This window comes from Lissotriton vulgaris, chromosome 7 (assembly GCF_964263255.1).
Source record: "Lissotriton vulgaris chromosome 7, aLisVul1.2, whole genome shotgun sequence".
NCBI classification, from domain to species: Eukaryota; Metazoa; Chordata; class Amphibia; order Caudata; family Salamandridae; genus Lissotriton; species Lissotriton vulgaris.
Window position 1 is genome coordinate 1,621,756,050 of NC_141695.1, and position 13,668 is coordinate 1,621,769,717.

The 13,668-nt window shown below is 41.6% G+C and overlaps 1 protein-coding gene across 1 annotated transcript in view; it reads right to left on the reverse strand.

Annotated features, from left to right (window-relative positions):
- Positions 1 to 13,668, reverse strand: part of CCN5 (cellular communication network factor 5) — a 158,751-nt gene that overhangs the window by 39,139 nt on the left and 105,944 nt on the right. The window contains exon 4 of the mRNA XM_086929038.1: positions 5,562 to 5,746. Coding sequence (XP_086785164.1) covers positions 5,562 to 5,746 — 185 coding nt within the window. The remainder of the gene's footprint in view (positions 1 to 5,561; positions 5,747 to 13,668) is intronic.

Sequence of the window (13,668 nt, forward strand, 5' to 3'; positions counted from 1 at the left end):
TGAAACTCTGGACCCTTCGACATCCTACTTAACGTAGAAGACTGAAGAATCTCCCTTGTGGTCAAGGAGTGACCACCCTGTGCAAACAGGCACCAACCAGCACCTTGACCCTTGCTTTCTTGCAGTTCCCGCCGGAACTCGAGCAACAGAGATCGACAAGATCAAGCTTGCCTGCCTTCCTCTAGCCCGATCCACAGTCCCTGCAGAGCTGAGACCCGTGGAGGCGACCAGAAGCGTGGGGCACGCCATCTTGAAAAGGCCACGAGACGCTGACTGTGCAGCCCACGAGTGACCCTCGAAGCTGTACACCGGGGTTTAAGAAGCCCCAACCCTGAGCTACTCTTGCACCGAAGCTACCCCCTCCACACTCGACGAGTGCTGCGTGGGGCTCTTCTGCTTGTGTTGGCTCGATGCGTTGGCCCGGTCACTTGCCAGCTGGCTTGTGGCCCTTGTGCCAACGAAAACCTTAAACCGACTTGCTTTTCTGGTTGCTCAAGATTTGCACCAGCTCCTCTCAAAAGGAGCCCCCGCTCTGACCCTCCTGGTCCGAGTGAGAAGCAATCTCCCAGTTCCGCGTGGATTGCTTTTGCCAAGTGTTGTTTGCTCCAATCTTGAAGCCGACGGCGCTGACGGCGAGAGCCTGCATGGGACAGATCGTGACCTGCTCCTGGACGTCGCAGATGCCCCAGAGCCCACGTCACAACGGAGAGAAGCCTCTCAACAACCATCTGATTGCGCCCGACATTGCCTGGTTCCGTCCTGGTTCCACCCTGGTCACTGCTGAGTGACCCAGACTCTGTCCCCTCTGCTTTCAGATACTTCTCAACTTCGATCCACCCTTGGATCACACCGGACACTTCTGCTTCCCATCGCCTGCAGCATCTTCAGCTCCAAGCACCAAGAGCCTGCGTGTCAAAACCCGACGCCACTTCGACCCTGTGCACCCGCTTCCTGTGGGTGAGGTAACATTGCAACGCCGGTGTTCCCACACTGGTACACACCTCTAGGGACTGTGTCTTAAGTTTTGTTCCTCTAGGTTCAGCGGAAGTATCTTTAAACTCTATTTGTGTAACTTTTACGCACCATTGACATTGCATTGGTGCAAGCCGCACTTTACGTGCTGCACCCGAATCCCGCGGGCTTTTCCCGACTTCAGCATTGCTAGTCCAGACTGCTCCCAGTGATTCCCTAGGCCCTAGGCCTAACCACTGTTTGATTGGTATCTCTTATACCACTTTCTTAATATATGGTTTGAGTGGCCACCTGCCCTCATCCATAATTGTGCAACTTTGTATGTTATACTGTGCTTTTGATTTAACGCTTGTGCCCCTTTGCTCATAAAGAGTACTGGGGATTATTTTAGAAATAAACACATATATTTTTATAATATATACTTGTGTGGTGTCCTTTCATTTGATATTACAGGATTGTATGTGGTAAAACAGCTCGCTTAACACGACCTCTTGAGTTAAGCCTTTAAGGCTGCTTAGTCCATGCTACCCCTAGGATAGCTTGTCTAATAAGGTTGACTTACAACCAGACACCATAAGGGATTGTTTGGACTGATACAAGGTGGTTCCAGAATTGGAAACATCATATATCAGGCCAACTTCTCACACTCCTCGACAATTTTTATATTATAGTAATGTACTTTTTCCTCTCACTGGCCACTATACTTCACCAAATACCATTGACAGCCACGTTGTCAATATTTCAAACCTCAATTTGTGACCTGAGGCTGACCTCTGCAATATAGCTGGACATTTCTTTTTATCAATTCAATTTTTCTTTTTACTCCTCATTGAATGGCTACCATCTCTACCCTCTCCTTATTTATGGGTAGATTGAAAACCGTCAAATTTTCTTTCAAATCTCAAAGACATACTAGACCTTCAGTGGCTTCTCTGATTCCAGAGATAGATGCTCCATGTGCCCCTTTAATTTCTTCTGTTACTGCCGTTTCATCGTCACTAGTTACGGGAAAAGCATCAACCAAATGAGTTCAAAAAGGCCCTTCCTCACCCACAAAATTGCTTCCTACTGCTTCAATGGATATGTTATTGGTGGAAATCAGGGGCTTGAATCCTTACATGGAAGAGACAGATGCAAAACTGCAATCCCTCAGTGACAGGTGGTTCCACATGCAATAGTGACTCTCATCAGGTGAACATCATCTTGCAGTCTTTATGATAACTACCAGTAAGGTAGCCTTTCTCCTGTCACAGGTTTCTATCCTTTGCCTTTGCAAGTTAAAGATTTAGAAAATAAAAATCAGAGGAACACATATATGGTCTGCCGGAGGGTACTGAAGGTACCCATCCTGTAACCTTTTTCAAGTCCTTTTTTCCTAAATCATTACATATTCCAACAATAACCTCGCTCAATATCCAGCAAGCACATTGATTAGTTTACCTACTGAATGTGGCTTCTACTTCCAAATAACCCAGTAGAGTTGTTCTTTATTTCCTTGAATATACAGCCCTGCTCAAAGTCCTAGCTGCAGTTCAAAAGAGTCAGGCCCACATGCATCAAAGCAAAAACCGGTCCCAAACGTCAGATTCTCAGAATCTGCCCCTTTGCGACCGGTATTTTTGCATTTGGGATGCATCATCCCAAATGCCAAAATCACAATTTAAGTAATCACTAAATTGCGATTACTTAAATTGCGATTGCATTTAAGGAATCTCAAATTGAGATTCCTTAAATGCACTGCATTAAAGTACAAAAATTACAAATTTTGCTAATAGGGGGAGCAAATTACCATGAAGTTGAACTTCATGGTAATTTGCAAAAACTAAAGTGCATTTTTCAAAGTTAATTTTTCAAAGTTCCATTTTACACAACCCTTGGGGCATGTGTGTGTGCAAGATGTACTCATATGCAGATTTCAGGGGTGCAACAGGGTGTCCTTTTGACACCCTGGCACCCTTGAAATTGCATTCTCAGTTTCTGGTTCTCTAATTGAGATTCGCAAATTGAGAATGTCTTTCCATTCATTCCTATGGGCCTCCAGGCGAGTCGCAATTAAGGAATGTTTAGAAATCACTATTTTTAAGCAATTTCTACATGCATAGCCTTTTGCTATTCCTCATTAGCGAATCCTTTTTTTTCGCTAATAAGGAATCGCAAATGGCATTGTTGATGCATATGCCAGTTAATGAATTTCCTGCTCAGGTAACACTATCTATTTTTCACAAGATTATGTTCAGACTACCGCAGACAGGAGCAAATAATTCCTTAATAGGCGGAAAATGCTTCGCTCTCTCGGTGCTTGTTTTGGTTTATTATACCCGTGCCAATTTAAAGTGACTTACAAAAATAAAACAGCTGTAGCCTTTTCTACAGTCTGTTAGAGCTGATAACATGGACAATTTAAACCAGATGCCTTTCCACGGCGGCTTTTCCGCCGTGGAAAAGCATGTGTAACTTCACTGCGGGGGCCCCTTGCGGGCCCCCTGGGTGAAGGGGGGGTGGGGGGTGCACATGGGGGGGTACCTATGGTACCCCCCTGCATTTGTATGCAGTAATCGGCAGGCACCGCACAGTGCCTGCCGCTTTCTGCATACAAATACAATGTATGCATTTTTACCATTGCGACGGGTGCAGCTTGAAGCCGCACCCGCAGCAATGGTAAAAATAGAGGATGTGACCGCCAGGGTGGCGGTCACATCCTAATTTGACAGGAGGGAACTCCGCAGGCCATGGTGGGAGGGTGTAGCAATGCAGTTTTTGAGCATCACAGCTAGCACTAATGTTACGTGGGATGGAGTAAAAGCAGGTTGTGCCAGGTGTCAGATTACAAGTGGTGGCCTTTTAAGAGCCTCTACTTTTGTCTCTAGCAACAGACAGATAAGCAGGGGGGGTTCCAATTAGACGAAAAAATATATAACGCTAGCAACTAAATTAAGCAAAATGGAATGAGTGAGGGGCGCATTGTGGAAACAAAAGGAAAAATGAGATGTGGAGAATGACAAAAGAGGAGAAGAGAAAAGGAAATTGAGAGAGTTAAATACCCCCCCCCTCCACATACTAACTAACCAACATTTTAGGAAGAGTCAATATGCATAAGAGTGGAACACTTTTTCATTTGGGGCCCGGTCCTAATTTTGATCCCAATCGGACCCTGGCAGTGTCATTAGATACAATGCGAAATGCGACCTATTCCAATCGTCACAAACTACGATTGGGCACGGTACAGCTGATTGTACGAAAAGTTTAGAACCTCTTTTAGTTGTGTTAAGTATGTAAAACAATACCATGTGGATCGGTACATGATGATCCTACGCTGATTAACAGCTATTACAATGAATAGCATTGTTTTGTAGACAGCAGAATAGGACAGAAAATGCTGAACTCTATATAGGGCCCGATTCACAGAACTAACAAAATCCTAAACTTACTACTTTTGGTATTCACAGAAGTTAGGATTTTGTCTTAAGTTTGTCTTGAGTTTGTCTTAAGACAGACTTAAGTTAGGATTTTGTCTTAAGTCTGTCTTAAGTCTATCTTAAGACAAACTTAAGACAAAATCCTAACTTCTGTGAATACCAAAAGTAGTAAGTTTAGGATTTTGTCTTAAGTTAGTTCTGTGAATCGGGCCCTATATACCAATGATAAAGTGGTCAGGTCTAGAGACACTTGGCAATCCAGGAAGGACATTCGCAGGGGAATGGCGATGCCCTTATCCCACAACAATGTATAGGAAAAGCATACCTGCCAACTCACACGGTGCTACCGTGTGATTCACGATATCGGCTCCCATCACACAGTCCCCTGTTGAGGGGTCGATATCACATGGTGGTAGGGAAATCAAGCTGAAAACCTCTGTAAATAGTGGCTTTTCAGCTTGTTTCCCGAGGCTTTGAACTGCGACGTCCATTAAGGGGTGTGAAAACACCCCAGGACATCGGCACCAGCCTCAGCAAGCTTTTTTTGGTAGGGGGGGGGGGAGCGGGTATGGAAGGGGTTTGGGGGTATGGTGGGGTTCAAAGGTGCTTCCTAGGTACTTTTCTGCACGAGGCCCCGCCCCTTTCAAGCCCCTGTCCTCCCCTCACCCAGCAGAGATTCTTCTTCGAGTTGGCAGGTATGGAAAAGTAAATATCAAGTAGAGAAATAATCCACAATACGCATTAAACAAGGGATCTACACATGTACATAAAAAAATAAATATGAGGAGTGTAAGTTTACATTCACTATTACAAAAGTCCTACAATATTTCTAGTATAACATAAATTAATAAATAATGTGACTAAGTGTTGGAAAACTGGAAAAATCGATCAGGAATGTGACTGGTGCGTTGTCTACTAAATATGTTTTAACTTCAAACATTTTTTATCCTTCCCTTACCAGACTGTTACTTTGTTACAAAATGCTATAAATGTTGCTAATCAATCAATTAGTAAGGTGCCAGAAATTGGCAAAGGTAAAATGTCACTCAGCATAAGCCAAGTGAAAATTTCTTCTAACCTTTATCACTACCGGCAAATCAAGTAGAACATTGCTGATTTTTATGTGTTGTTTTGCAAATTATTAGAACGACTTAGAATCGGCGTGGCACTTACATATCCGTGGCAGGGCCGGACCATGCACAGACGGCTCTGGGTCTCCAGTCTGCAGTGTGGGTTCGTGTTTGACACCCGGACAGAGACGCCAACGCCGCAGCTTGTAGTGCAGGCGCTCCATTCTGAACTCCACTCTTCACACTTATAGAACAGGGGCTGAGATGCTACTTCCTGCTTCCTAGCAACTGTGTTAAAATATAAGACACATTTCGTAAAAAATAAGCAATAATTCATTTGCACTGCATGACATGCAGTAAATATTTTGCTGATCTAAGCTTGTCGGTCACTTAGGGCCATATGTATCAAGGCAAAATGGGTACGCAAACGCCGAAATTCGCAGAATTCTGGAGTTCGCGAACCCATTTTCGCTAAATGGTATGTGTGAAACATTTTTGGTGCAAAATAAGAATTTGCTAAATTTGCCATTCCTTATTTTGCAATTGCATTTAAGGAATTGCAAATTTTGCGATTCCTTAAATGCAATGTATCAAGGAAAAAAATATTCCAAAATGCCATTAAGGAATCGCAAATTACCACCAACTTCTAGTTGGTGGTAAGTTGCGAATTCTTTTAAAAAAAGCATTTTTTTGAAAATCAAAAGGTGCCATAGAAATGAATGGGAAATTATTCCGTAATTGCGATTAGCAATTTGCTAATCGCAATTATGGAATTTTAAGGAATCGCTAAAAAGAAGCGATTTTCTACATACATACCATTTTGCGATTTCTAAATAGCGATTCCTTAAAAATCGCTATTTAGAAATCGCAAAACGGAATGTTGATACATATGGCCCATAGTGCTGTGCAACACAACCCAGCTGGTTTTAGTGCAACCATCTGATGTGCAAATCTTAGAAAATCCACCATTAGGCTTTTAAGGATTATTTAGGTAGACAGACATACACATAACTAACTATGGAAATGGATAGCTAGATAGATGGATTAGTTTCTTACAAAACACAAACGCTGTTTTTCTGTCATATTGGAACTCAATTAAAGACTACCATAGGAAGGCCTTTGAATTTTCAAAGCTGCAAACCTATGGCTCAAACTGATGGTCGTATTTTTAAGCTTAGCACTGCTTAAGGTTGTAAGCCAGTGTCAGAGCTGATTTTGATTTAATAGAATGTGTGTTTGATATTTTAAACATTGTGAACACTTCTCCACTGTAACGACAATAATGCACTTGATGAAAATGCATTTTTCTGTGCTTGACACAACTAGGCCTGAACTAGGCATTGACTCCATTTTTCTTTAAATGCACCTATAATGATATTTGAGTTTTTCGTTTTTCTCAAATCAAATCAAATTTCAAAGCTTTATTCGACAGCATGTCATAAAAGCAATTATTCATCCTAAGACTACACTATAAATGCTACAAAGTTAAGTTCATCATTTTTAAAAACTCATTAAACCATGGTGCTGTCGCTTGCAGGGATTAAGAACAATTTATACAAAATGAGTTAAAACAGTTCAATTAAACATTGGTTAAAAAATTGATCGTACATTACTCGATGTGATAAAATTCATTGGCTAGCCTCTGGGGAGTGCAAGGAGCAGTTGCGTATTGTCCAGGCCCACCCTAGGAATTTTGCAACGGCTAACGCCATGGAGGGTGTGCAATCTGATGCGAGAATTCTTAAAGTCTCTACAAAACTGCGTGTCCCCAGGTTTGTACACACAGGTTTTATCCACTTACGACAGGGGCTTATATAAAGGGGACATACAAACAGCAGATGGGGTACATTCTCAATCATATGTTTACAATAATGACATTTGTCATTCTGGTTTACCGACCATTTATAAGTAAAAGCTTTTACTGGAAGGGTCCCAATTCTGAATTGAAAATACAATTTTCTTTCATAGGGCCTTTATATAATGTCCCAGTAAGACTCACACAATGGTAGGGATTTAGGGCCAGATGTAGGTAAATTAGATTTACCGATTTTTAATTACTGAAATTTACCGATTCGGTAATTAAAAATCGGTAAATCTAAGGGGTGAATATGTAGGTATTCCAGATGTGCTGGAATATCGATTCGGAAGAATTCGGTATTTACTGATTCGGTAAATACCGAATCGGTAATGCCCATTCATTCCTATGGGCTGTGAAGCCCATAGGAATGAATGAGCATTACCGATTCGGTATTTACCGAATCGGTAAATACCGATTTTCACAAGGGTGCAGGGGGTGTCACTTTGACACCCTCTGGCACCCCCAAAACAGGCTCGGGTGCCATGTGGCAGTTATACATGCCCTAAGCGCAGGTCTGCCAGTCACATGGCATAGGTGTGCATGCACACATGTGCATGCACTCCGGAATCGGTATTTTACCATCAAATTGGATTTGATGGTAAAATACCGATTCGGTAAGGCCTCTGGGACTCTGAAGAGTCCCACCTACATCTGGGTGCCTCAGAATCGGTAAAATTACTGAATTTTTATTTTACCGATTCGGTAAAATTACCGAATCGGTAATTTTACCGATTCAGTAAAATAATGCCCCCTACATACCTTTCACCCATTTACCGATCGGTAACGGCCAAAATCGGCCGTTACCGCTCAGTAAATGGCCTCAAACGGCCACCTACATCTGGCCCTTAATATCAAAAACATTTTTCTAGGGGATTGAGGCAAATGGGACTGCACTTATCCAATTGTAACATAATATTTCAAAAGAAAGTCGTAAGGTGCTCAGGTCCCGAGACTCGAAACCCTAAGTCTCCCGGGACCACAAGGATCCCTCAGTAACATAAAAACCTGAATGATCCAGCACACTTAATTGCAATTATTCACAAATGCAGTACAATTCATAAATTCGTTTTTCATTCTTTAATATTCTTTGGCCACGCAATTTAAATATGACATTGAGCGGCTGTATACTTATAAAGAAGCAATGCTTTGTGTAACTGAAGTGTTTTTATCAGTTTATAACCAAATCTGCATTCCTAACTGTGAGTAGGCCTCAGGTGCTCAAAAGTCTTTCACTGTTAAACATAATGTTGATTTCGAAATGTGCTTTCACGTTTTTCTTCTTCTTCTTAGGGGCATAACAGCAACAGCCGGCGATAATTATCGCTAAGTGCGCTTAACGCGAGGATAATTATCGCCGGCTATCGCTGGATTTTATTGCAGAGATAGCGCGCTATCAGCAACGCTTATCTTCAATGCGATAATAAATCCAGTGATAGCTGCAAACTGTGCGATTATTGCTGGAAATCCAGCGATAATTGCACAGTGATAGGCGATACGTTGATGATAGGACACGGTTGTCTCATCATTATCATTGGCGTTGCAAAGATGGGCGTTAGGGAAACCGGCGCAGAGTCATAGGAACACGAGTTAGCGTGTCCTTGCTAATAGTGCGATAAAATTATCGCCTCTTTGCACACGGAAACGGACACTAAAGCGGCGATAATTTTATCGCAGGGCCTTGATAATATGCCCCACTGTTAGAAGAGAACATATTATTCAGAGAAAGTTAGAGTAAGTAATTTTTATTGACACTCAGGGGCAGATTTATCAATATGTCACGCAATCCATCAAGATACCTTGATGTGCTGCGCTGCGTGAAAGGGAGGGCAGGAATGCACGATATTTAACATCATATATTTATATGGTATGTTCCTAACTATGTTGATTTCCCACATTCCTGGTTCTTCAGCAAGACTCTTGAACACCTATACTTCTTTTTCCCAGAACCTCTATTTGATTCAGTAAAATACACCTTATTTTTAGAATCAATCCTTTTGGTCCTTAGATGCTTTTTTGCTTTATTGAAGTTTCTTTATGGACTTTCTCTGCTGTGCATTTTGTACTCTTTCAATGATGCATGCTTCCATCTGCCTGATATTACTTTGTTGGATTTATTTTCTATATTTAATGTGCGCTTGAACTGACAACTGAATAATTAAATGAATATAGCCTGTAACTTTGACTATATTGCTAACAAACATTCATAGTTCGGAGGCCATCCTCTCTGTTGTGGAACCAAATGGATTTTACTGTAATTAGAAATTGTTGTACTGAGGTTAGCTGCCAGAATACACATTCAGCTGATATCTAAAGGTCCCTACTACCAGAGGCAAATACTGTTTGACGATTATACCCAAGCCTGGAGGTATAGAACATTGTGTTGTATCAATTGGTAGTGAACAAGGATGGTTTATCACTGAAGTGTAAGGACCTAGAAATACCCAGGAAATACCTAGAACCTGCCCAAACCCAACCCATGTTCCTGGAGTCCATGGTCCAGTTTGGAGTAAAGGTAGAGATCTGGCACTTCTGAATCAGTGGAGGTGTCCTAGCTAATTGTGTGCTGTCGAGCTTTAAGGTGTGCGTGTTGACGTTGTGTGTCTCACAGTGTGGTGTCCACTTTGAGTCGGAGAAGGCTGTGAAGATGGAAGTGAGGATTAATGTGCTGCTCTCTATATACAGCTTGTTTATATAAATGCATATGTCCTTCTTGTTGAGAAGGTGAAATTCACTATTAGACTAGTTGTAATCTCAGGATACTTGGATAGATATTAAGTATATTGTGGTTTAACTTGCCTGTTAAGGTTTATGATGTTGGTCTGTGAGGTACCATTGGACACACAGTTGAGATAGGGAACTATTGAACTGCTGTGGTGAGAGTATCCTAATATTCGTTCTTGCTGATAAATCTTTTTGCGCAGAGGAAAAACTACACTGGCCATGGTGATTTCCTAGTGGTCGAGATTTCTCTTGTGTGTGTCATATGTGATAACGCTAGAAAGCATTATTCCCCCTTATCTCCTTGAGTGAGTGATCAGTTTGAAATTCTTTAGTTCAACAGAAAGGAGTTTTTTTTGTATATTCTTTTTTATTTGGTTTTCATTGCATACACGTAATAGACAACACCGTTAGTTATTAAATCTTACATAAGAGTTTGTGCATGCACTTTAGTACATTATAATTTCTGCTGTAGACACTGGTATAGTTTGCCATATAACTCTTATGTGTTCTTCTTGCTTCAGATTAGAATTAAAGGATATAGCCAAGGTTACAAATAGGAAGAATTGTACACAGTATAGAGTACTAGATTCGCATTTAGGTGTGCAGAGTGTCAATCTTTGTAAGTATTCTTTACCCCAGGGGCTCACTCCTGGCACTCAGCACCCACAAACTATGGATTTCGATGAAATCTCACACTTGACAACAAATCAAGCAGATGTGAAGGCATATTCAGCAGAGGAAGCAGAGAGTGTATATGCATTGATAAAAGATGTCAGAGACTTTCAGGGAAAACCTGGATCCACCTCACAAATGATCAAGCAATTACAATAAACGTTAAGAAAACAAATTAACCAAAGGCTTCACGCCACAACGCTAATTCAGTACCACAAAGTAAAGCGTATTCCACGCGGATTGCGTATATCACTTAGACCATTACTTTTCAAATTCAACAAGCCGTTCATGTTAAGGTTGTATGCGATACTGAATAAGTGTTCCCTAGATTTGATTTTGCTCATAGTGGAAGAACTGTCTAACATTTTAAAAGAACTAGACACTGAGATACAAGAACTGAAGACAGAATTATCCACAAGGTTATCAGAGGAAGAACTGCCCACCACCCTCAAGAACATCAATGACCAATTAGAAGAGCACACTAGGGAGGTACATGAACGCAAATTGCGCAAGTTTAAACGCGATACAATAGACTACAAGCTAGACAAAGTCTATTCTTGGGCAGATCAGTATGCCCAAAGAAGAACTTATAAAAAACCACAAGCATCCTCGTCTGAAGAGAGTGTAGCAACCGAACAAGACACCCTACCTACCCGAACACCACTTGCAGCTACTCCCAGTACAAGCAGTGAGGCAGGAGCTTAGGGAGGTTCGAACATCACCCCTGGGCCGGCTTTTTTAGAGGGGGGCAAAACATCCAACCACCCCCCCACGGAACAATCCCAATCAAAACAAAACGGACAAGTAGGGGACAAGGTGCAACAAAAAAAGCAAAGAAACAGGAGGAACTTGTGATGAATATTTCAGATTACCAACTAAGTCAAACTGAACTAAGGGTTTTGAACAAAGGTATGTCTTTTGTACCGACGTATTCCACCAACCAATTAGAAACAGAGGTTTCATTATTTAAATTCATGAGGAAACTTCGCCTTAGGTGGTTTTTTCACACGATCAATTCAGATTCTGCAATTTCAACCACCATACCAGAAAAACCACAGGGCTTTAGACCTAAGAGCACCTTCATGGCTCCATTTTCCCACAAGACTTTGGATTTATTTGAAACTTTGGTGAGAAAAGATATAGAACAGGTTTCAACCACCAAAAGCAGACAAAATAACTTGACTAAATCAGAACATCAAACCTTGGCAAAACTGGCGCAGAAAGACAGGTTAAAGATCGTACCAGTAGATAAAGGAGGAGCACTAGGTGTGCTCAACTACTCCTATTATCAGGCAAAGGTCAATCAGCATGTCACCGATGAAGACACTTACATCAAATTGGATACTGACCCCACGGTCCGTTTTCAAACTATTTTGAAAACCATTCTTGAAAGAGCACAGGAGATGGGTTGGATAGATGAGCAAACCTGTAGATTCTTGACTGTTCATTATCCTAAGAGACCTCATATATACATGGTGCCCAAAATGCACAGGAACCCAGTAGACCCCCCATTCAGGCCAATTGTGGCGGGATGTGGGTCCCTTCATGAACCCTTAGGTAAGTTTTTAGATCACTACCTACAACCATTAGTACAGCAATGGAGTACGTACATACAAGACACCACAGACTGTTTAAAAAGGATTAGTGAAATCATCATAACACCAGAAGAAAACATTTTGTTATGCACTGTGGACATATCAGCTATATACACCTCCATTCCCCATCAGGAGGGTATAGAGGCAGTGGAATGGATGTTATTACAGCATGATTATGATGAAGGTATCAATGTTTTTCTCTTAGAGTTGTTACATTTCTGTTTGTACCATGGATATTTCAAATGGCAAGATAGTTTTTACCTCCAGAGGACAGGAACGAGCATGGGTTTTACTGGGGCGCCGACTTTTGCTAATATATTCATGGCGAAGTATGAGAATGAGAACATTTTGCAGAACCTCCAATGGTCACAACATCTTAAGCTTTTCGTCAGGTATATTGACGACATCTTAATGGTGTGGGATGGCACACATGAAGTTTTAGAGAATCTGTTGACTGAGTTGAATCGCTGTCATGACCAAATAAAGATCACATATTCCATTGATGAAAAAGTCATTAATTATTTGGATATACTTATAGAAAACAAGGGAGATGGTCTACACACAAGATTATATAAAAAATCCACAGACCGCAATAGTGCATTACACTATAGCAGTTTCCACACCTTGTCTTTAAAGAATCACTTACCTTTTTCACAGTTCTTACGTGCCCGTAGAATTTGTTCACAAGAGGAACAAGGTATTCATGAGATGGAGATTATGGCTCAGGCATACAAAGAGAGAGGGTATCCCGAAGAGGTACTTCAACGGGCAAAATTCAAAGCCAGTCAGAAAGACAGACAAGAACTGCTGGTAAAAACCGTTAAACAACCACTCCGGAGGGAGGTATTTGTAATCAAACACTCCACATCGAGTAGATTCATTAAGAAAAGCATCTTGAAAAGATGGGAAGTGATTGAACAAGAGACCGATTTTAAAGAAGTGTTTCTTGGCAAACCATTGTTTGCCCACACCAGATCCAAGAATCTAAAAGAGATATTAAAACAAACTCAGACTAGAACAGGCAATGTCCGACACAGAGGCATGGTGAAGTGCCACAATTGCGGCCATTGTAGCAATACAATGGTAGGGAATGTTTTCACACACCCACAGACAGGCAAGCACATACAGTTGAGACACACGTCAGATTGTAATACCAGTATGGCAGTCTATGCCATCAAATGCCCTTGCGGGCTGGTATATGTGGGGAAAACCACTAGAAAAGTAAAGGTCCGCATAACGGAGCATAAAAGCATGATAAGAACTTGCAATCCGAAGTCCAACTTAGCTATGCATTGGAAAGAGCGACAACATACAATTCCACAATTGCGGTTCACTGTGTTAGAGAGTATAGATCAGGAGGTACA